This window comes from Salminus brasiliensis, chromosome 5 (assembly GCF_030463535.1).
Source record: "Salminus brasiliensis chromosome 5, fSalBra1.hap2, whole genome shotgun sequence".
In the NCBI taxonomy this organism is placed as follows: domain Eukaryota; kingdom Metazoa; phylum Chordata; class Actinopteri; order Characiformes; family Bryconidae; genus Salminus; species Salminus brasiliensis.
This window is the reverse complement of record NC_132882.1, coordinates 26,236,862-26,261,332: the sequence shown is the minus strand read 5'-3', so window position 1 is coordinate 26,261,332 and position 24,471 is coordinate 26,236,862. Positions and strand designations below refer to the sequence as shown.

Here is a 24,471-nt window from a genome sequence, read left to right as displayed (position 1 = left end):
ATAATTAGAACATCATTAGATGGGATTTTTGAGGAGCCTGTCTTATTTAAACCTCAGACATTTAGTTTGCGCCTGATTGTTGAAAAGAATGGTATCACCATGGTAAGACCCTCAAAGCCTTCTGAGACCTTCAGAAGGTTGTAGATGCAGATGAGTCTGGGGATTTAAAACGGTTAGAAATCAGCCGATCCACTGTCCGCTAAATAAAAACATCTGCTGACCTGGCCAGATCAGGCCGTTCTAGCAAGCAGAGCCCAAGAGGAGACCATGAAGAAGTCTCCAACAACCCTAAAATGTCATTATGGGACCAGACTGAGACTGCACAAGCTTGATTTTCATGGGAGGCTTGCGAGAGGAAAAAAGTTGCTCCTAGTCTTTGTCTAGGCATCCTCTGGCAAACTTTAGTCTTGCCCTGCTGAACATATGTTTAAATATGTTAAGAAGAACAATGGCTTTCATGGGGTCTTCTGAATTTTTCACAACAGTGCTAATTACAAGTTATGACACAATCTCTCTCTCTCTCTCTCTCTCTCTCTCTCTCTCTCTCTCTCTTACTCTCTCTCTCTTACTCTCTCTCTCTCTCTCTCTCTGGCTTTGTCTCTCTGGTTGCTTCAGATGTAAGCATACTCTATTAAAACTACACCCTGAGCGATGTATTTGCATTAAAAAAACAAGTTGCACAGATGCTTTTTAGAAAATATTCATTGTGCCTTTAAGAAAAACAAAGAACTAACGCATGCTGTTTCTTCGCGAGAGGCTCCTGCCTTGGCTTTGGACGGCTTGGCAGCCCTCCTCGTCTTTAAGCCTTTACATTATCAACACATTTGTGCTTTCACTGACTGAGCAAAATGAATTATGTTTATCAAAGTGGCGATACCCGACAGAGGCTGAGACACTACACAGCCTGCCATCATGGCACTAAGCGCAATAAAACTGGGCACTGAACCATAAAGTCTTCCAGTCCACTTGAGGCCTTTATAATGAAATAATGCACTCCAGAAAACATTAAGTGCCCATGATAGCTAATGATGCCATTTAGCTGGAACACAGGAGGAGACCATTGATAGGAAGGCATGCTCTTGGAGCAGGCCTCCAGACAGGCAGCAGAATTATGGCTGAAGACTCTCAAGCGAACTCTTGCTCAAACACATCACAATGGCGTTTCAGCCTCGGGTTTTGCAAGATTCATATCATATTAAAGAAACAGGCAAGAAAATACTGTTTACATAACCTTCATCACCAATTACAAATATCATAGCTGTCATACATGTACAGCCATTTTTAGCTTTTGAACATAAGGTAAATCTGGGAGTTGTTCTGGACCAATAGAAATGCTCTAATGTGACATGGAATAAAATCTATTTTGGAGATTCAAGTTTTTTGGGACATTTAACAACCAGAAAAATAAAAAAAACTTTCTATAAAAAGCTCTATAAAAACTGGAGCTGTGTCCAATGCACTATCCCCACCATGTAAAATCCACTAATGTAGGGAACAGAATTTGACAATGTGGTTTTCAGACACCACTACAAAAATGGCTGAACCCCAACGTAGTGCACCATACAGTCAATAGGGCAGTCAATAGACACAGCTTAATTCTTAAAAAAGGCTGTGGACTGCTGCCAGCCAGAAAGCGTTATCACAAACTACATACAAAGAATTTACCAAAGAATAACTTCACCAATTTGTACAATCAGTAACTACAGTCCCCTACCTTATTGCCTTTCAGTGTTTAGGGATTAAATGCAGTTCCCTAAAAAAAGTTCTCAAATATTCTCTTAAGAAAGTCGCAGTTATTTTCCTACTTAGACATTTTACTTTACTACATTTTACTTATCGTAAATAACATGAGATACATTAGTGACTCGAGTTGAATAAATGTAGAGAATGGCACAATGGAGACCAAACTTTCCTCCAAGCGCTGGCTACCTGGTAAAACTGCATCAGGGACAGTTCGAAAAAAGACGGTGGAGACGTGCTAGTCCTCACCCTCCTATTGATAGGAGGAGTTCATGTATACATGGAATGGGTAATTGGCTGGCCAAGTGGGTAGTACTTGATACTATTAAAAATAAATAAAAGTCATCATGTTTCTTACATAGAAACTAAGAATACATTAAGAATAGTCTCCACTTTTAATCTGGTTAAATTAGACATTCATTCTAATAATTTAACCGTTAAGATTTTAGAGGCTTGCCTTCTGAATGCTTACAGGCAAAGACAAGTGTGAGGCCATCAAAAGGTTAAAAAAAAAAGACTTTGAAGAAAAACTTATGAAAATTGTTCAAAGTTTTGCAGAATAATTATTTCTCTTAACTTTTATCTCAAGCATGACCTTAAAACACACACACACACATCACAAAAGATCTAGTAGGAATTTATTTATTAAGACCCTTCGTGAATATGCCCCCAGATTTGCATTTGAAAACTCAATTTGCATCTGACTTGTCAGTGAACTGTAGTGTTCAGTTCACTGACGAGACAGTTCAAACCTTAGGCTATGACTTTAGCCAGCCAATCGCTGCACTGGGCCTGAGCTACACTTTGGTGTATGACATGGTAATGCAGTCAGCTGCCATCACTCTGATGCCGTTTTACATTTTGTGTCTCACTGCAGCTCCCTCTCTCTCTCTCTCTCTCTCTCTCTCTTTCTCTTTTTCTAAATAAAATCTCTACAACATGTGTGCACTCACTTAAAGCTCTATAAATAAGCAATCAGAGGGAGCAGTCTGACACTGCCTTGGTGTCAGTTCATTAGAGCTTGGTCTGTAAGGCAGCATGTGGGTGACTTTCCCTTCCACAAATGTAGGGGTGGCCAAAATGACTGTTTATGGCCATATTAACATGATAAAGTGAGGTCATGAAGTCCTTTCCTGAGTACTTTATGGGTATTGTCAGTAGTTCTAAACCACTGGCTAGTGGCATGCTTGAGATTTAGACCAGTATACAACAACCATTGGTGTCCCACTGTGACATTAAATCCTCTTTTAAAACCACATAGCAACAGAGAGCTGATTGGCTGTTAAGCCCACTATCATATCTGTTATGTTTTTTGTTATGTAAGCTGTTTCTGCTGTTTTATTATATTTTAATCTCTGTTTGTTAATTAATGTAAATATTTTAAGACAACATTCATCCATCAGATGACTACAGTAATTGCAATACTATGTTTTTGACAATGGTCTCATTTTTATTCACGATGTTTTTAATTACAAGATTCAATCACATACTTTTTTCCTTTATTAAAAGCTCTACAAATCAATACAGCCATCTATCTTGACCTGCCCTCCCCCGGACACTGTGGCCTCATGTCTCTTTCAGTGCTCTAAACAGCTTTTTCACATCTCGCTCCTCTCCACCTCTGTTTACAAGCATAAGAATCACAAGCATGCTTGACTAACAGTAGCACTTTTCCAGGTCTAAGATTGTAGGCTTTCACTTATGTATAAAAAAAGGAGGCCCGCAGGTAAGTGTCCACCCAGGGGGATGCATTTGAACACAGCCCTTAACCTGTAATGCAGCCCTGTGATCTCATAGTGTAGGTAGCTCCGGTGTTGGCCGTCTCGCATGCCTTCACTGGAGATGAGAGTCTAACACAAACCCAGCAAGCTCCACAGACCACAAGCTATAAATAGAACATTATCTATGCAACACACCATAAGCAGCTGACCGGTGTTATCAGACTGTACCTTTGTGAGACAACAGGTGGTGGATGTGTCAGTCAGCTGGTGAGGGAGGGAGGGGGTATGCGGCCCACAGTGGCTATAGGTATAAACATGAAACTTAATTGTCTAATCCTTAAGGTTAAGCGTAAGTGCTGTTGTTCCGGACAGAATTACAGCACACAGTGAGGTCCAAAAGTCTGAGGTCACATTGAATTATTATTATTATTATTATTTTATTTAAACCTGAAAATAAACAAAGTTGTAGAATATCGAAATGAAACTAGTACTAATAAACGTTGTACTTAGAAAAATGAATACTAGAGAACTACACTTGTATTTACTTAAAATATTACACTAATAACATAATTTATAATAAAAATTGTATTCAACTAAATTGTTGTGATCCCAAAAAAGTACTTCTTATTTGTATTATTATTATTATTATTATTATTATACACTGACCCTTAAAGGAATGAGTATTTTTGTAAAACAAAATATGTACAGTCTTTAAAACATTTATTCTATTTAAAACAATGTATTAATGGAAATATTATTTTTATTATTGATTCATCTGCAGATTATTTTCTCCATGAATTGACTTGATTGTTTGGTATTTAAACTTTGAAAATACAAGAAATTGATGGGATTATTTTTGCATGTTGAAGTTGGTTGGATATACAGCAGGATAATGATCATAAACACCTTAAAACCACAATGAACTTCCTCCAGAGACACAAGCCAAAGATTTTGCCATGGCCCTCACAGTCCAAAACCTGAACATCAATGTGGACAGACCTCAAAAGAGCCGTAGAGAGACTAAGAAGTTTATAGAACTAAAAGCTTTTTGCAAGGAAGAATGGGTAGAAATCCCTCAAATAAGAACTGAAAAAAACAAGCAGCTACAAAAAGCAATTACAAGCTGCAATATTTGCCAAAGCACTGACCATGCAGGGAGCCCAAACCTTTGCTGTAAAACTGTAAAAGATGGAAATAAAAAAAGTAATCTTCCTTAACCATTCACAGTAACACAACCAGGTCTGTCCAAACTTTTGCATGCCACTGCGTATGGCCAATTCTCTGAATGCCTGATCTGTCCAAAGCTCTAGTTAATGTTAACCTGACTGTGTTTGTAGCACTGGTTGACTCCACGGGTTAAACTGCCCACAGCAAGCATGTATAATCTTACCATGAGGGCACACAGACTCCACTGCTGTCCTTTTTTTTTAAATAGTTGTGCCCTGTATGAGAGATCAGTAGTGACCTAGCATGTCCAGGGAGAGAGTCGCAACGTGTGATGCTTAATCCCTAATGGAATGCTAGCTTAACCCCTGACTTGTGACCCTGCAGACAGTCCCACTCTCCCAGAACAAACTGCCGACCACCTGTGGCCTAGACATATGGATGTAACATGTGCTCTTTGAGTGCAGGCTGTATGACCTTTCTTTCTGTCTTCTGACTAGGGAGGGATCTAAAGGAAGTACGTAGCCAATAAACCATGGGCAGCTGTGGTCTAAAACTTCGAGAAGCAGGTTTTGGACAGAAAAGCCTGAGGTGCTGAGGTGGCTGCCCATCACTCCAGGTGTGTGCGCTGGCACAACCCCTGTTCACTGCCATGGATAGGTTCAAAGTGGAGGTTGGATACTATTGTACAGCTGAAAAGGGTTTTTCTAATTCTAAACTTCATGCATTTTTATATGAGTAATGTTGCTGTCCTGCTAAGTTTGCAGTTCTTCACTTTTTGACATGACATGATTTTCTTTTCCTCGTGTCAAATTTCATGAGGAATGGGCAAAATTAAATGCTCCAAAATAATAATAATAACTTGGAAAAAAACCTTTTACACTGCCGTCCATTTAGAGGTTAACCTTTTGGGGTCTATAAGCATTTTTTATATACCTTTTATATTTGCCTTCAAAGGCACTTGCATATGAGATAATCCTCACATGTTTTATATCAAAATGTTCAGAACAGTCTCAGCTCTCTCTGCAATGAGCCCAGCGCGGGCTCTGTTCGAACCATATTTCTGAAACACAAAGAAACATTGAATGACATGCCGGCACGTTCGTAGACTCCAGAGGGTTAAAAAGGTTTTATCCTTCTCCTGTAAAGTTGCCACACCGTTAAAGGTAGAGGTTCCTTGAGGAACTTTTGGAGGTTCTTCAGTTTGAGGAACTTTCACAAAAAGGTTTTTAGAAGAAAAAGGTTCCTTGAACATTCTTAATAGCACTCCTAAAGGCTAGAACCCCTAAAGGTCCCTCAAGGAACTTATACTTTTTACAGTGCAGTGTTGAGAATCAATGTAAACATCTGTAGATGTTTCATCAATACGAGGCTAAAGTGCATTTAAATAAAGTGAGACCCTAGTCATTGCTACAATTACTAATAATAAAAAGCTCAGCCGTTATAAATGGACCTCCCAAATCAATATTACAGCAAGGAAGGAAGCTTTTTATTGGGCCTCATAAAAAAATGTATATTAATGTGGAAAGTGGAAGACACTACAGTTTCTTACTGTAAGAGAGAGCCACAGGACAATTTTAAATATGTATGATCGCCATAAAACTCAGCAGCCAGTCAATGGCAATTCATTAAGAAGCTCAGTTATTATTATTGCTATTATTATTTATTCATTTTTCACTTTCATTTAATCCAGTTTAGTCCAGTAATCATGAGAGTGTTTTTGTTCCTTCAGGAAGGATGACAAACATAAAAAAGGGTTGGCTCTGAGGAAGGGTTAGCTCATGTTCCAGAAGACAAGGTATTGAACATTTAAAGGCTGGAGGAATGAACAATGCTGAGGGATGCCACTTGACAGCGGTAAGGTGTTAACTGCCAGCAGGCCTACTGCGGAATTAGCACTTAGTGGCATACTAAAGAGGCCTCTGCAGCCAGCAACCAATAGCAGTCCATGATTACAGCACAGACACCACACATTCCCTGTAACATACACTCACACACACACAAATACAGACAGCTGAGTCGGGGGTCACATCTCACAGAACCCAAGCATCTGTGACATATGTTATTGGGGAGCGTCTGCGGCACCTGAGACAGGTCAGGGTTCATCAGAGGTTCCAACCTGATGTTCATTGATTGGGGGTGACAGAATGCTGATGTTTCTTAGAAGGATCAAATGGTTTTGAGAGGTCTCAAAAGTTTCATGTATCCTCTTTCTCTTTTCTCTATCTGTGATGTGTTCAAAAACCTTATTACCCCTCATTTTCTGCCCCTGACATTGTTTGGCACGGGTCTGCACGCTTATGGCCTGTGTCTGAAAATGAAGGTAGCGGCCTCAATGCTTAGCTGCAGTGCTATCACATGAATCAGTGAGCCTTAAAAGTCAGTGTAAACAAGAACTCAAATCACACCAAATCACAAAGACAACAATAGATCCTAAAATTGCCAAGGCATTAACAGGTCTAGAAATTGACCACTAGCTGTGTTAGCGTTAGCTGCTAACATTTATTTTGGATTTTTTGGACCTCAATGCTCTGCTGCCATGCTGTCTCAAAAGATAAAGTGTAATGGAAAAGGTCTATGTAACCCCATCGCAAAAGACAACACTAGGTCCTGATACTGACAAGGCGTCAACCACATTAGATACTATTGTTTAGCTGCATTAACGTTAGCATTTTTTCACCCACCAAAATTATTTTAAGATGGCTAGGGTTCTGAACTTCGATTCAGACATGACTGGGTGCCTTCCTGCCTCAGAATACAGTGTAAGTGGGCAGCATTTGTTATATTTTAGACAGCCATGGAGTCTCCACTTCACCCCTAAAAGATTTAATGGGCATCTGGGAAGCCACCCATCTGATAATGGCACTTTCACCTCTCCAGTTACAGAGCCCTGCTTTAAATAATCATGATTATTCACGCAGGTGCATCGACCCAAAGCGTATCCACGCCCATCTGGAGTGATGACTGCAAGCCCACATGCAAACACACAAACACACACATACATGTATGCATAGACACAATCACATGCACCCTTCACATGCATCTGACATGCAGCCCTGTGTGTTGGGATCAGTGGGGTGCTCTGTGGGACACACAGCTATACACTGTGGAACCAGTAGGATTTGTATGCCCACTTAAAAACACACAGTGATATACAGCACATGTATCAGGGGGTTAATACCACTATATGTAAAAACTCACAAGTAAAGAAACACTGCACACAAAATCCAGCTCTGAACAGCCGTGGATATAAAACTCATGTGTGGGCAGCTCAGTGGCTTTAGAAAAGCAACAACAACTGCTGGAAATGCATCTACCCTTCAACTTAGAAAAACAAAATGTTGGCTGTTGCCAGACTGGTTGTTTGGAGCGTCAAGGGGTGACAGTATTTTTTTTAGGATATTGATTTCCATCATAATATAAAAAAATCGAAGTTTTCAGGAAACTGCTCTCTCTCCTCCACTAACGCAGCAGTGGGATATTCGTGGGTGCATGCTTGCATGGTCCTTAATGGATCCTTGTGAGTTAATGTTACTGTTAATGTTAAACACCATTTACAGAGACCCTTAGATGGCATGGTGGTTGTTTTTAATTAAGGTACAAGATAATATACTGGGGCCACAAAATAGGTTTCTAGTAGCCACAAGATAATTTATTGTAGCCACAAGATAATATACTGAGGCCACAAAATAGGTTTCTAATGGCCGATAAGATAATATATTAAGGCCATGAGTTAACATATTATTTTGTTTCCTTAATATATTTTCTCTTATTTAGTGGCCTCAATATATTATTTAGTGGCCTTAATATATTACATTGTTGCCTCAGCATTATCTCATGGCCTCAAAATATACCTTCATTTGCATACTCAATATAATAAGCTTGTGACCTCATTATATTATCTCATGACCACCTATATAGTATCTTGTGGCCCCAATATATTATTTTATGGCCTCAACAATTTTTTATTGTTTTGTATATAAAATGTATTATTTTGTGGTGCTGTAACTATTTCAGTCTTCTTGGTTGCACTACATTGTCTCTAATCATTACCGATATACCAAATAAAAGATTCAGGGCCACATTTGAAGTGAGATTATACAAGAAGAGCAACATTAATGGGTGTGTGGGGTTGTATGTAGCCAGCTGTAAATATTCAAGCAAGCTTAGTGTTCTTAGTGCCTCAGCAAACTAGCGAGCTGCAGAGTTCAGGTGTGTAAGGCGTGCTCTGGGCTCAGGTAACACACCCACTGTGATTAGAGGAGGTGATTAGAAAGTAAGTGGACGCAGGCAGTTGCTTACACCAGGATCAAGTACACCTGAACTACAATGACCCACATGCACTGCTCTCAGGTTACCGTGGCTCACACTAGAAGCCCAGGCCTTAAGCTTTTCGCAGGGTTGCTGGGATGTGGGCGGTGGCGTAATGCCTTTGTGTTTATGTGCGCGCTACACTCCGTGGATTTTGAGGAATGCTAGCCCCTCCGTCGCTCCTCATTCTCTTTCTTCCTCTGCTCCAAGTGGAAACAACGCTCTCGTTTTAGGTATCCGGGGGGCAGTCACACCTGTTATCCACATCATGTGGCAGACAGGCACATGGACTGGAGCCTGTCAGTGTTTATATTACAAAGCCAACAATAAAGAAAATAAATGAATTCATTAATAACTAACCTGATCCTGTATGATCAATGGTTCAATCAACCTTTATTTGCACTCGGAAGTACATTGAGGGTGACCCTCATTTTCAGTGGAGCTATCCATGTAGCAAAAAGAAGTAAATGAGTCGAAGTAAGATTTTAAACAACTGAATAAAATGATCAAATAGAGAAACTAAAATAAACAGAGGCAATATAATAATAATGTGTTGTGACTGCAGGGATGATGCTATAAGTAAATGACATGTAGATGATAAGTGAACAGCTTGTTCGGCTCAGCAGCTTATGGATCAACAGCTACAGCTGAAGACAGTTGGATCTGAAGTTAACGAACACAACCTTACTTTTACATGCTTTTGTAAATGAGAAACTGCTGCTATTATTAACCAGAGCAGGCAGAGCACAGAACACACATTGCAGGCATGCTGCAGACAGCCAGTTCAACTTCCTTCACTTCACTTTAACCTTTGCTTCAGTTCAAGTATGCGACAGATGAAAGCCGTAATTATGATGAACGTTATTTTTTCTGTTCTTGCAGACATGACTGACATATGATGACAACTTTGTGTCAATTCTGCAAATAAGCCACATTTAAAGATGTTACATCTCCCTATGAGTTCACCATAACCAGGCCATGACAGCAGGACAGAAAGAGAGAGAGAGAAAGAGAGAGAGAAACGGGAGGAGGGAAGAAAAGATGCATTAAACAAGTACGTAAGCAAAGGATGCTGTTCACTGGAGGCAGCCCCACTGAGAAAGATAATATTAGCTGATGCATGGGGCTGGGTAATTGGTGCTGGTTGCACTTGCTCAATTAGGCAGCGAAAGACGTAAGCAGATACACCAAGCTTTGCAACAACTCGGCCTAGTGATGGAGAAGATGCATCAAGGGACAGGCAAAGTTAATCAGGAATATAAGTTGATAAAAATTCTGGGTTAAGTTAGTAATTCCAACTGGGCTACCATGGCCTAGATGTAAACCAACATATTAAAGAACATTTTTTTTTAATATGTGCATATGCATTTAAGACACACATATGCATGCCACGTGTGCACCTGTACAAGCAGAATATTGTATCATGCAAAAACCTTATCTCTCCAAAATCAAGTTTACAGGAGGAAAATACCTTCTTAACTCAATCAATGTAAAATATACTATTCCAAGTAATTTTTTAGCATTTCTATTGGTGAATTTATCATGACAATTTGGCTCAATGTTAAAAAGTGAAAAATATCCATTAAACTACCTCTTAAACTGGTCTATTATTCCATTATTAACATCAACACTTATTATTCACTATGTATTCTTTATTCTTTATAGTTATTGAGCAACCACTATGAAACTAGTATGTTAAATATACAAATTAGGAAACCAGAACTTTGCTAGATGCTTATTGTTGGCTAAAAAAAAAGAAAGAAAGAAATGTTGCTAGAGAAATCACTAACACTTGATGGAAAGTATAACGAAGTTAGATACACCTTAACATTTAATAATAAAACAACAATAACAATAAGATTTTTTAACTACCTTAGCTTGAGTATGTAATGGACAAACAGCTGAGATCCAACAAACTTCTTAGATCCCTACAAACATGAATTTGACCATTATCTTAACCTCACTTTATCTTTTAGCTAAGGTCCTTTATCACTGATAAACAAACAAAAAGTATTAGCAAGACCAACAAAATCCATCCATTCATATTCCTATGAATTTCTTCCTAGTCAGGGTCAGGATGGATCCAGAGCCTACCTGGAATCCTTTGGCACAAGGCAAGAATACCTCCTGGACATGGCGCCAGTCCGCACACTAGCTAACAGAATGGAAGCAGTTATTCCATCTATAATTCATCCTGACCAAACTGGATTCATTAAGGGTAGACAGTCATCTAGTAACATGGACAGGCTATTCAACCTAATGCAATACCCGTCCCATCATAAATTAGAAACAGCTATATCATCGTTTGATGAAGTTAAAGCAACACTGTGTAGCTTTTGACCTTCAAATAGCAGCTTCAAAATCATGTTGCCATTGCAACTCTGTGCTTGGTACACCGCTAAGTGGCAGAAAAACACTTGCGAGAACTGTGTAATGCTGCGCAACAATGCTGTTCAAGATTTCTCAACTTGCCCAGAAAATAGTAGCTCAAAAAATGTGAATGACTCTTTCTGACTGTATGGGGAGCCCAGGAGCCAGAAATGGCAATTTCTACTTTAACTGGAAGTTTCTATTTACCATATTACCACAAAAAAGGGATTCAGAAGAAAATGATCAATTAAAATAAGATCCTATAGACATCTACAGCAAAAGTCTGCACTAATAAGTACACATTTAAAATGTCTGCATACTGTTTAGCATACCTAAACACACCTACATGCCTCTTAAACAAGTAGGAACAACAATCCAGCCAGCCAGCCAGCCAGCCAGCCAGCTAGCCAGCGCTTTTAATATATAAAAAATAAAAGCTAGCAGGCACCTAATTGTCAGAAAGCTCTTTAGTAAGAGGCCCCCCGAGAAGGGCTTCTCCACTTGTTTCCATTACAGACCGGGCCTTGCCAAAGTCTTTATCCACTGGACACATGGAAGCAATGTCTGATGAGAAAGAGCGAGAAGGGCGAATGAGTGCATTGGAAGGAGGGAGGACAGGAGGAAGACTGAGAAAAAGCAATAGTGACAGACAGAGAATTAGAACAGTGAAGAACCCCAGAGAGAGAGAGAGAGAGGCAGGGAGAGAGACAGAGCGAGATGGATAGTGAAAATAGGAGCTGTGTGGCAAGAGTAATCTGCTGGAGGGATCCTGCAAGGTTCAAGCTCTTAGCTATGCTTGTTGACAGCGGGGAACACGGGTCGACTGTGTTTGCACGGGCCAAACAGAGCCAAGCTGACCCAAGGGAGACACAATCCATCTACAAGTCTGTCTACAAAATTGCAGCTCTAAAACACTTATCTGAAATGACTGTACCGCTGTCAAACCCTAGCATTACAAAGCTTACGCTTTCAGTGTCCTGAACGTGTGCTGCAGAGATTATCTGATTGGCCACCAAGTCCACCAGTATGCACAATACAGCACAGCGGTAACGGCCATCCACTCAAACATAGCGAAACCTCATTATTGTGATGAAATGTAAAAAATAAATAAATACATAAAAGCCAAGAGACTTACCACCAGATTCCCGATCACCATGACCAGCATGAAGACCAGGATGCAGAGCGGCTGACCAGCCACCTCCATACAATCCCACATGGTCTCGATCCATTCGCCACACAGCACCCGGAACACAATGAGGAAAGAGTGGAAAAAGTCTTTCATGTGCCACCGTGGCAGTATACAATCCTTGGAGATCTTGCACACACACAGCTCATAATTCTTCCCGAACAGCTGCATGCCCACCACAGCGAAGATGAAGACGATGATGGCCAGCACCAGAGTGAGGTTTCCTAAGGCACCTACAGAGTTCCCAATGATCTTTATCAGAGTGTTCAGGGTGGGCCACGACTTGGCCAGCTTGAAGACTCTCAGCTGTGGGAGAAAAAGATGATTTGGGCAAAACTGTAAAAGAACTACTAATTGTACTACTGACACGATATAGTAGGGGTGTCACTATCGATTCAGGCGACTAATCAAGTAATTCTGTTTCTTGCTAAACAAAACAGTGGGCTTATAAGATATACTATATGGACAAAGGTATTGGGACACCAACATATTATACTTACAGGAGCTTTTATGACATCCCATTTTTAAGGCATTTATAGACATTGCTATGGAGTTGGTCCCCCTCTAACTGCACCTCTGGAACTCAGTTATTGAGTCAGCAACAGCAACTTTTAAAACCTCTGCTCTGTAACTTTACTACATGGTCTGTTGAGGTTCATAAACGCTTCCACTGACGTTTCATTAAAGCTAAGATAACCTGTGTAGCCTGTTTGCCTGCTAGTTTACTGCTGACCACAACAAAATCCTGTATTAATTGACATTTTTGCTACTTTTAATAATGTTTTGGTTAAGAACGTTTCGTTCCCTAATTGCTCCTACCAGCACAGTGAGCACATTGAACTAATTTCACATGGTGAAACCTAAACACTTACAGTAGACCCACAAAAAGAAACACACCAATCACTTTTTCTTTTTGAAATTCCTTCCCACAACATGCTGCCCACCTTACATAATTACATAAGACATAAGTCATTACATAACATACTTCCTCAAAAATGAGTCATAGCAATTACCGTGCTTAAAACCATTTGAAGTAACCTAATCATTCGGGTTTTATGGTATAGGTGTGCCAGGTTAATAGAAGGATTTGCCTTTCTGTACTCTGACCATAAAACAAAGCCATTAAAGGAAAGAGCTTACCAATCTGAAAGACCGCAGGACTGACAGGCCTTCGACGTTGGAAAGGCCGAGCTCCATTAAGCTGAGGCAAACAATGAAGCTGTCGAAGATGTTCCAACCTTGCTGGAAGTAATAGTACGGGTCCAGTGCGATGATCTTGAGGACCATCTCTGCTGTGAAGATTCCTGTGAAGACCTGGAGGTGTGGCAGAGAAAGATGCAGGGCTTCCTCAAACTGATTTGACGGGTCTCAAGCTTTACACGTTAGATTTGGGTTTACACTGTACTGTGGCTATTTTTAGAACTAGGTATGGGTTTACATTCACATATTTAATTAAACACCATTCAAACAGCCGACTGCATTACTGCCTTTTTAAGACTTCAAGTGCAGCTCAGCCTGAACCACCATCCTTAGAAGGACTTTTTTCAGTCCTGGCACTGAAGTGGTGGAACGAACTTCCCTTTGGTGTCAAACACCGACTGAAGACCCATCTCTTTCAAGGGTACTTAAATCAGCACTTATCTTGCACTTATTAAGGCTTTTACGATTGTACTCATGTGATTGGTTTGACATTCAGGCATGATGTAGTACGTTGAGTATTGTCCATCTAGGTATCCACACTGACTTTTGTATTTAGCACTATTTAGCTTAAGAAATCTTATGGATTCTAGCTTATACAAACTAGCTGGATAAGAGTGTCTGCTAAATGCCGTAAATGTCGATTTGTCGACTCATCTATGTGCATTTCAGCCAATCTATTAGTTCTACAAATGACTAAATGCTGATGGATACAGTTCCTTTTACAAAAGGCCACAACTGACTAGTCTTTTGTAGCCATGCATGACAGGAACATTGGACACCGCTAGGATGGGCTGGTGCGTTAGTGAAAGGCGCAACGTCTGTGACAGGTCTGCTGTTTGTTTAGCTAGTGTTTTTTTTTTTTTGTTCGAAGAGTGTGTCGTTCTGCTTGTTGTTGCTCAGGGACAAGCTCATGGATGTGACACGGGATACGTGACACAGGCAGTGGGGGAGGCTGGGAGCTTCACAGCTGGAGCTGGGCCTTTTAAAGCTGGTTAGCCCTGTCACTGTCCAGAGCCCTGTGAAGCTTCGCAGGCTTGGATATTATATCATCTCTGTGCATGCTCGGCTGCTTGTTTCTACCGTGCCTCACATCTTGTAATCACCTCTTTAATCTGAACATTAACATGGAGATCTGGCAAAGAAGGGGTCGCTTCCAACTTCTTTGAAGTCAGTGTCTTTTTTTCCCTTCTCAATCCTTACAGCACAAGTTACCATCCTCTCTCGCTCTCTATAATGACTCATTTCACTCTCAGCAAGGACAGGGCGTTAATAGACACCATGGGCACACCATATTCTGGTTTCATCAAGGGCAAGGAGTTCAAACAGATGCCGCATTCATGCAATATTTTTGACAAGATGTTGGTGCAGACCATATTCGCACTATACCATATTACCATGTCTCCACTGGAGCATATCTGCATACCTACCTTCCCATCATCCATGGCACCTATCCTGTTTTGAAAGGCACAAACATCATTGATGCTTACTCCACCTGAAACCTATAGCAGCTCTGTGCTGAAGTAAGCGAGATGCACGAGCACACAGATTTACTGTGACTGGGATTGGAACACTGTCCTCCATCGCCTCGAGTGGACCACTGTCAACACTCACCTTTGAACAAAAAGGAGCTGCAGTCTCATTTCCATCTCCACAGAGTAATTAGCTCAGCATACTGCTCATTAGCCTTGATAGGCTGCTGCCAGATGCTATTATAACACTGCACTGAAAGGAAGGGGACGTCCTGATTATTTGGAGGTTTCTGACTGAATTTTCATCCTACTATAAGACATTCCAGAGGACAGCCTAGCATCTATCATATAAACCTGTGATGTGATGTGATGGACTCACTTTGACAAAGTAAAGCACTAGGCAGGTCCACACTGTATATACGGCAGAGTGAGAGAGAGAGAGAGGAAGCTAGCTGTGCATTATATGTCCAAATGTTTGTGGACACCCCTTCTAATGAAAGCGTTTGGCTAATTTAAGTTGCACCCATTCCTGAGGCAGATGTGCAATTGCACACACACACAGAGCTTGTCTATTCCCCATGGTATAGAAGTACTGCCAATAGAATAGGACTCTCTGGAGAAGATAAACATGAATGTGTTGGCACCATGCCCAATGCCAGCTGTGGACTAGAGGAGTTAAAAGCCCCCGGACATTGAGCTGTGGAGCAGTAAAACTGTGTTCTGTGGATGGATGGTGCTTCATCCAAAACATCTTGAATGAGTTGGAGTGTTGGGAATAAGATGGAAGTGGTGATCATCCAGCATCCTGACCTCCCTAACACTCTCATTGCTGAATGCAATCAAATCCTCAAAGCATCTCTTCAAAATCTAGTAGTAAGTCTTCCCTGGACAGTAGAGACAGTTCCTTCAACAAAAGCAGCATAAATGTTTATAAATGTTTTTTTTTTTTTTTAAGATTATAATGTTTCTGTAAGAAACAATGAATGAGCATGTGTCCCAATACTTTTATCCAAATAGTGTATGTACAACAGTTTAATAAAAGTGCAGCAAAATTAATGGAAAAGATTCTAAAATAATGTAATTTTATTCCATCTAAAAAAATTTGAAGCAATAATTAGACTATGAACACACACTTCTCTCACATCTGACCCTGTGGGCTGAAACAGTGTTATTCTGTTAATAAATACAGTTCTATCAACAAATGTATGAGGCTTGTGCTTCTATCTAACCACTTCATCTGCTGTAGTTGTAATTGCTCTACCAATATGTATGCCTAGTTTTTGAAGGTGGGGGAAAACTGCCAGCTTGCTAGTATGTCCCATGTCCTTGAAGACTTAAATAGGAAGGTGAACCCAGAGAGCTCGGCACACTAACTGCACTATGTAACTTTGGTGAAGAAGGCACGACAACGCTCGCAAAAGCTCACAAGAGCTCACAAGAACTTTTGAAAAATTGCAAAATCCTGTAATATAACTGTACTGTCTCCGCCCACATGCTTCTTTCACTTTAAGTGAGTGTTCTGTATCTGAGTCCAGAAATGTGTGTGTAAAGCCTGTCCTTTAGGGGCAGCTTAAAGCACAGGTGCAAGAAATACCAATTCTTGCTTAATGCTGCTTTAAACATTAGTAAAACGCATGATATATGTATATACGTGTGATAAATGAGCATGTAATAGCTCCACCCAATTTCTGCACCATACTTTCTTAAATGCATTTTTCCACACGACACATAAACTGCTTGTTGAGACCTGTGCACCAGATGCAATAATACAAAAACTTAATATAATGAACAAAATGTAATACAAAATAATATAATTAACCATTTCAGAGTTTAAAATACTAGTTTTTCACTAAACAAAATTAGGCTACGCCCATACATTTTGCAAGACTTGTCCTCAATTCGGGATCTAAATAAATGTTTGATTTCATGTCTGCTTTTATAGATGCCACACATTCTGTTTTGGTGGATTTTTACAGCTTTGAACACGTCTCTAAAAGTCCCACCTCCTCACCACCACAACTGGTCTATGTGTACCTGCATCTACATGCAACCACTAATCAAACTGCCCCTAGAGAGAGAAAGCAGGATATTATTTAACGAAATCAGCACACTGTGATTAGCCGCAGGCTAAAACTGGGCTAAACAGAAGATAAAACCACAAAATCCTCATAATCAAATATCTAATCCAATATTTTATCTTTCTACTCATTTGAGCTTTAAGACATTTTTTTTTTTATGAAATAAAATAAAAAGTGTATTTGTCCATATAGTTAATTAAAGCAACACTGTGGAAAAATGGCATTTCTTGCTCCTGGGCTCCCCCTACAGTCAAGAAGTGTAATTTGTGCTTTGAGTCACAACTAACGAACACATTTTACTGTACAAGCTGACAAATACAGAATCACTAAAAGTGAAAGGTAGAGAAATTACAGAAGGGCTTCCGATGAATTTGACTCGAGTTACGCAGCATTACGCAGTTCTCACCAGCGTTGAGAACCACACCCTAACCACAGCACGGCCTGTGTGTTACAAGTGTTCATTTTTTTAAGAACCAAAATATGGGCAGTCTATTAGATTCAATTACATCTACAAAATCTTCAACCATCCATGACTTGTAAACAAGTATCAGCATGGCGTGTTTTCCATCCCAGTTATAAGTAATCTCTGACTTCAGATCCTGAGACATAACCAAAGGAAGGTTCCTCCGGTCTCAGAGGCTGATAGAACATGAGGGTCTGCTGAAGTGCACACCACAACACACACGATTCATCCTAAGACTGACTCAAGGTTGCCTGCAAGTCTTTTCTTTTCCCAACCCTACTCATTCAAGTGCTTTACGGTACAAGCACACAACAAAGGAGGCCACCTCAGCTATGTTCTGTGCTTCTGAGTCTTCAGAGAAACATAGGTGGGTGTTATGCCTTGCTCTACACACTCAAGTCTGAGTGAGGATGGTCCGAGTGTGGAGGGTTAAGCAGTGGCAGTAGAGGAGAGGAGATGCTCTGTGACATTTTCTCTGTGGGACGCAGTGCACTGCCAACCATGGGGCATCACCACAGCTGTCTACAATAGTCAACATAGTCTACTCGGGCGGGTTAGACATGAGGGTTTTGAGTAGAGTTCAGAATACCCTGCAAATGGGCAAAAGTAGTGTGATGGACAATGCACAGAGGCACCAAACATTTACTCTTGAAAATGTAACATTTTTGAAAATGTCTTGTTCTCTTGAAAATTGTTAAATTATGAGGTAAAAGTGGGTTTTAATCTGTTTAAATTATGAGGAAAAAATTATTACAATTTTATAAAAAATTAGAAAAAAAATATATAAGTGGGTTTTAATCTGTTTAGATTGTGAGCAAAAAGTGGGGTTTAATCTGTTTAAATTATGAGAAAAAATATATAAAAATTTTATTAAAAATTATGAAAAGTTTATAAAAATTAATAAAAGTGGTTTTAATCTGTTTAAATTGTGAGCAAAAAGTGGGTTTTAATCTGTTGGAATTGTGAGAAAAAGTGGGTTTTAATCTGTTTGAATTATGAGAAAAAAGTGGGTTTTAATCTTTTTAAATTATGAGCAAAACGTGGATTTTAATCAGTTCAGATTGTGGGCAAAAAAGTGTCTGAAAGCAGATTTACGCTGTTCAGAAATGCAGACTTGAATCAGTTAAGCAAATACATTTAACAAATTACATAACTAGGCATGTCATTAATTGTAATTAATCATGTAATGCATGCTTGCATTTGAACAGTATTGAAAAATGCCAGTAATAACTTTGTACTTCTAAAAGTGAAATCTTCCTATTGTAGAGCAGCCATCAATCCTGCACACCAGTCGACAGCGTGACACAGCCCGGCATTCAAAGTGTCGTTGCCTGCAGGTAATTGACAGTACTGTGCTTGTACAAAGCAGTCATGGACAGCACTGCCTTTCCACTGGTGCTGAGATGGAGGTGAGACAGAGTCGATAATAGCATCAGTCATGCAAAAACGACAACTACGACCAGTGTGGGAGGAGGCATATATTTTCACGGGCGGGCTCTGTCACCCAATATGTTCCCTCGACCCCACCGCTGAGGCGAGCCGCGCCACATCTACACCTCGATAAACACCAGGCAGCGTGTTCAAATGCCGGGGCTGGCCGAGTGGAGAGAGACATATTGATTTGAGCACCGCTGTCCTGGCATAACTCTCCAAGACATAATACAGGCCGACCACTCGCAACATACACTGGTGTGCAGCCTGAGTGCAATGCTTAGAACATGCTGACACCAATGTATGTTGTTTCCTAGGCATTGCATAATGTGTCATACATGCACGTGTGACCCAACTTAACTCCAACAGCCATTTTTCAACACAAGGTCTTACGTATACACTATGATACTAATGCCACCATCTACTGTAATTGCATTCTGCTGAAGTATATGGGTCACAAGCTATGCAGCAAATTCCGGGCTTAGTGTAAAGACGTAGCTATGCCTGCTGTTATACCGAGTATTTTTCGCCAATAACCTGACCCTTCTTCATTGTTGTCCTAATTATTCTGATTGGTAAGGAGCGTGAGCTAACATCTAAGGAACATTTTTCTCTTGTACATCAATGGGATCCTTCAGATTTGCAAGGTTGCTTTACAGTCGTAATGCTGATATTGCTAGAGCTAATGCTGCTGATGTCAGATGTCAGTGAGCTACACCTAAATAAGGTGGGCTATAGCGGCTTTGTGGTTTGTCATCCTTCTTCAAGGATGACCACAAGAGTATTAAAAGAGGTGAAAACCACTTTCAGTCTGGTGAAGTTGAGCAGTTTGTCAAAGCAAGCTAAGAAGGGAAAGCTCTGTTGTGTTTCAGTGAGTATTAAATGAAGAACCTACATTATGTCCCTGCTGAACAGTTCAACACCAGCTTCTGCTGGTAACTGGTTTCAGATGATCTAAGCTGATCCTGGCTTTCTAGGCCAGGATATATGAAGAGAACCAGTTAGTTTTTCTTATATAGTCATGTAGTACTATATACTATTCTTGTCTCTTATGCCCAGTAAAAGGGCCATCTAGTGTTATTTAAGTAGCTTTAATGCCATTAGCCATTATACATATACACTTGTATAGTACAAGAAGACTATATGAGAATAACTAAATGGTTAACATCATATCTCAGCTTAAAAAGCCATGATCAGCCATGCCAAGACTCTCCCGGAGACAGAAAGAGACTTGCCCAACAGTGGCAATTTAGAGGACATGGGCATCAAACCCAAAACCCTGTAAGCAATAAAGCAGTGCTCTAACCACAGAGTCACCTTTGCCCTAATAGGGAGCAACGGAGTAATGGGTTAATCACTGACAGATCTTAGGTTTTATTACGGTATGAATATGTTTGATCAAAAGTAAGATGTTTGAAAGCCTTTCTGAACTTCTCTCAACTGACCCTTCCTTCTAGATGCTACCCTCTAATAAAAAATGCCTTGCAACATGCTCTTGCAGGCACTTTGTCTTCAGTAATGACCAGCAGACTTCAGAAGTGCTGTTTTTGCATGTTGCGAGCTGGGTGTAATGAGCAAGCTGCTGAAGAAGTGGGAATGCCCCCTTAAAGTGACAAGTGGGGAGACAGGCAGAGGCTGAAAAATATGTTTTTGCGACCAAAGCTTCCAAACTTTTTCTGTCTAACAAAACAGCTTACCAGGATACTGTTCTGACTCACCAAAGAAGGCACGTGATAGTCCCTGTCCCTGCAGTTCATGCTAACGAGCTAACCATCTCCCACTCACCAGGTTGCCCACAGTCAGCATTTTGTTGAACTCGTCTGTCATGGGGTAATGCTCCAGGGCCATGAAGAGCGTGTTGAGCACGATGCAGATGGTAATAGCCAGGTCCAAAAAGGGATCCATCACCATGAACTTGACCCACTCTTTCAGCTTCAGCCAGCTAGGGTTGCACGTCCATACCAAGTACTTGTGGGCAAAGACGTACCAGCAGGGATGACACTTCTGCTGGGCTTCCTCCAACTCTGTGTACATGTGAAAAAAATGGTTTGATGGAATAAAGCATATGTAGTATGTCAGTTCTGTGGAGCATGAGGTAGTAGGTAGTACTTCAGCAACAGGGCTTGTTCCAAAACTGTAAAATACATCAAAGATTTTGGCACAGTTGACACAGAGCTGTGTTCTGTCCTACTTTGCCAACAAATGCCCTCCCTGGGAATGTTTGGCAATAAAGATCAGGGACGTTTAACAGTCATGCAGAACGGAGACTAGACATGACGAGGCTAATTCTTAAAGGAGATCACCTTCAACAATGTTCTAGCATAATTTTACAATACTTCCATCTAAACTAATGTGATATTTAGGTGAAAGGAAAAACTTAGAATTTGGTTTTCTAACCCCAACAAACTGGCACAAAATGTGTGAAGAAGTGAACCGGGATGGGCTATGCTGGGCTGAGGGGGAGGGACTGCGGCAGAAGCATCCGTTTCTAATGAGGAATATGATCAAGACGGACAGCAGGTCCATTTCCTTGACTTGGGAGGACTAATGTGCGAGCTAACTCCTCAGATGTGTTTATGGTAGTGTCACTCTCCACTGGGAGTGCAGCCACCCAGTCAGACCTCATTTCATCCACTCCAAGGGAAATTTACCAACCAACAGACCTCCTGTGAACACAGTGGTCGTCTCAGCTTCACTTGGGACACGAACACATATGAACACATATGACCTGACTTTTCTAAGCGTAGATTAGACTAAGTATATGCTGCAATATACATATTTTATAATGTTTACATTTACATGAAATATTTATATTTACTGCTTAATTTTCTTCCATGTACATACTGTATCTCTGCTGTCCAATGAAAAACATGCCTGTACGTTTTAAGTTTTCTCCATTGTTTAAACCCTGTAGCTGCTCTGTACACTATGGACCAATAGAGAGGCTCTAAATTACTTGTAATAAACTTTTATTTTCAATTTTATATTGACCCCCATTCAAAGCTAATTTAATCTATATTTTAGAGACTTGTTTTTCATTGGACAGCACTAATATACAGTATGTACCTCAGTACATCAGTACTTTATCTTTCACTGCCCATCCTTTTACTTGCAGTTAACTTAGCATGTGGTCAATATTTCTTTATTTATGTGTCCCATTTTATGTTTTATTGGATTTATGATTTTCATGTTTGACTCCAGGGCTTGGCACCAGGGTTTGACAAATAAAGATTCTGATTCTGGTGCAAGAGCAAAGAGAGAAGAGCAGCATAATAACTGGATGATGGATGTAAGAAAGACTTACACAGTAATATAAAATAATTGTCTTAATAATCACATCATCACCATCGTCAATTGGTAATATTGGTCAGGTGACAAACTCAAACCATGTTAATTACCCATAGTACTATACTTGGCTTCATGGGCTCTTGCCATGTCAGCTTTTGTATCTGTGATAATGAGGATTGGCATTTTCTTATGCTAGCAGGTCTAAAATAGGCCCACTCTGTGGTGAAATCCATTTTGTTAGCAACTTTTCCGCTGACCAATTCAAAATTTGAGACCACAGGTTTTATGAAGTAGACATATTCTAAATGATTTCTATACATTTCCAAAATAGAAATAGCTTCTTAAAGTCTTGGATCATGGATTTGGAAATTAAATTCAGCTCCATTATATTTACAGTGCATGCACACTGAGTCTTGACTATAATAACCTTGGCTTTTAAGTGGCTAATTTTAGATGTAAACCATTAACATTGCATTGTTTACCCAAAACAGGGGTAATTACATGATTTCTGTGTGATCTTAGTATAACCTTCAGAATCACACTAAAATCTGTTCTGTTTTGAAAGTGTAGAATCCTCAAAGTGACAGAACATTAGTCATTTAATACCTGTTGTCTAATAATATGAGACAGGGAACGTTCCTCCAGCTCCTCTACATCAGCGGGAAGTAGGTGGACAGGCACTTTCCCTGATGTAAAAGGTTTTTAAAAATACTGTGGCGAGGGGCTGCGTGTGGGTCGCCATTGAGAAGGTAAGCAACGGAAGAAATATAGAGATTGTATGAGTGCTAATTCTCTCTGACCATATAAGCATATCTCAGTTATGTAATCATATTTTATGGAGGGGTGGGGGTTAAAGAGAATAAAAATGAAAGGTGTATAATGTTTCTTCCCTCTATTTTTTCTTAATATGAAAGTGAGTAAATCTATCACATATTTAAAGAAAAAAGGAAACAAAGAGTCTACAAATCCTACAAGTCTACAAGTCCCCGATAACTGGTGTAAGTGTTACTTTCAGTACTGTCTATATCATTTACCCGTGGTGGATTTGACAGATAGTCAATAGTTAGCATAGTCCGCAAAGTGGCATTATTTGCTGGGGAGAAATGGCCCAGAGAATTACTTCTTGTGAGGTCCTGATGATGTTCCAAGCAGACTGTTTCATGATTATCTGGGTTTAAGGAGGATAACACCTCTCTCTTGAAAACAACAGAGAGTGAATGCTCAGGGGACTACCTTAACACAGAGCAGATGGAGATGCCCTTCTGTCCTTACATGCTCTATGCTCAGAAAAGCATGGCACATGAAACTGTGTATAATTAAGATTGCGTTGCAGTGCAAAAATGTCTGCGATCAACATTGTTTCAGTGCTATGTACAGTGTATGTAAAAAATGTGGAGTAAAACAATCTTTGTATGCTAAATAAGTCATTATATAGACTTGACAATGCAGTGCTTTAAAATCTAGAAAGGCAGCCAAAATTATGATGGTGCAGTATTCAGCATTTAAGTAAATTAACTTAATCTTCTTAAACTAAATTCTGACGTAAGGCTGTGTTTGTGAAGTGTGTCCTCATTAGGAAATATTACTGGGGCTAGTTCTGAGGAGTGAACTTTCCACTCAGTGTATCTTACCCTCCATGGCGTCAGTGAGGTAGCTAGCAGCGCTTAGCGCCCTGTCTCGGCCCTCCTGGGGCAGCTGGGGGAGGAGCATGCTGCTCAGTTCGTTCAGCGAGTTAGTTCCCTGTAGAAGGCAAAGGGGATTGTGGTCATGTGAATGGCACAGTACAGAAACAACAAAAAGCTGCCAATGTCACCTGACTGTTCTTTCTTCAACAGCAGTGCATGGATCAATTATCAAGCATCCTTATCACACCATTTAAGTAGATTTGGGCTTTAAAAAATGGATTACGTTACAAACTTACACTCATTTACAGATTTTTCTTTTAAACATACACTACTACATACACTTCTACTACATTTTCCTCTCCATGGCCTGTGCCAGCCAGCATCACACTGAAGTGATGTGGGGAGAGAGAGCCATGTACCCACTC

The 24,471-nt window shown here is 40.2% G+C and overlaps 1 protein-coding gene across 1 annotated transcript in view; it reads right to left on the bottom strand.

The window, feature by feature from the left end:
* The window catches only part of scn5lab (sodium channel, voltage gated, type V-like, alpha b), a 150,357-nt gene that overhangs the window by 53,878 nt on the left and 72,008 nt on the right, over positions 1 to 24,471 (bottom strand). Inside the window, exons 13-16 of the mRNA XM_072679988.1 lie at positions 24,053 to 24,161; positions 20,919 to 21,157; positions 13,633 to 13,806; positions 12,442 to 12,798 (exon numbers count right to left, since the gene is read on the bottom strand). Coding sequence (XP_072536089.1) covers positions 12,442 to 12,798; positions 13,633 to 13,806; positions 20,919 to 21,157; positions 24,053 to 24,161 — 879 coding nt within the window. The remainder of the gene's footprint in view (positions 1 to 12,441; positions 12,799 to 13,632; positions 13,807 to 20,918; positions 21,158 to 24,052; positions 24,162 to 24,471) is intronic.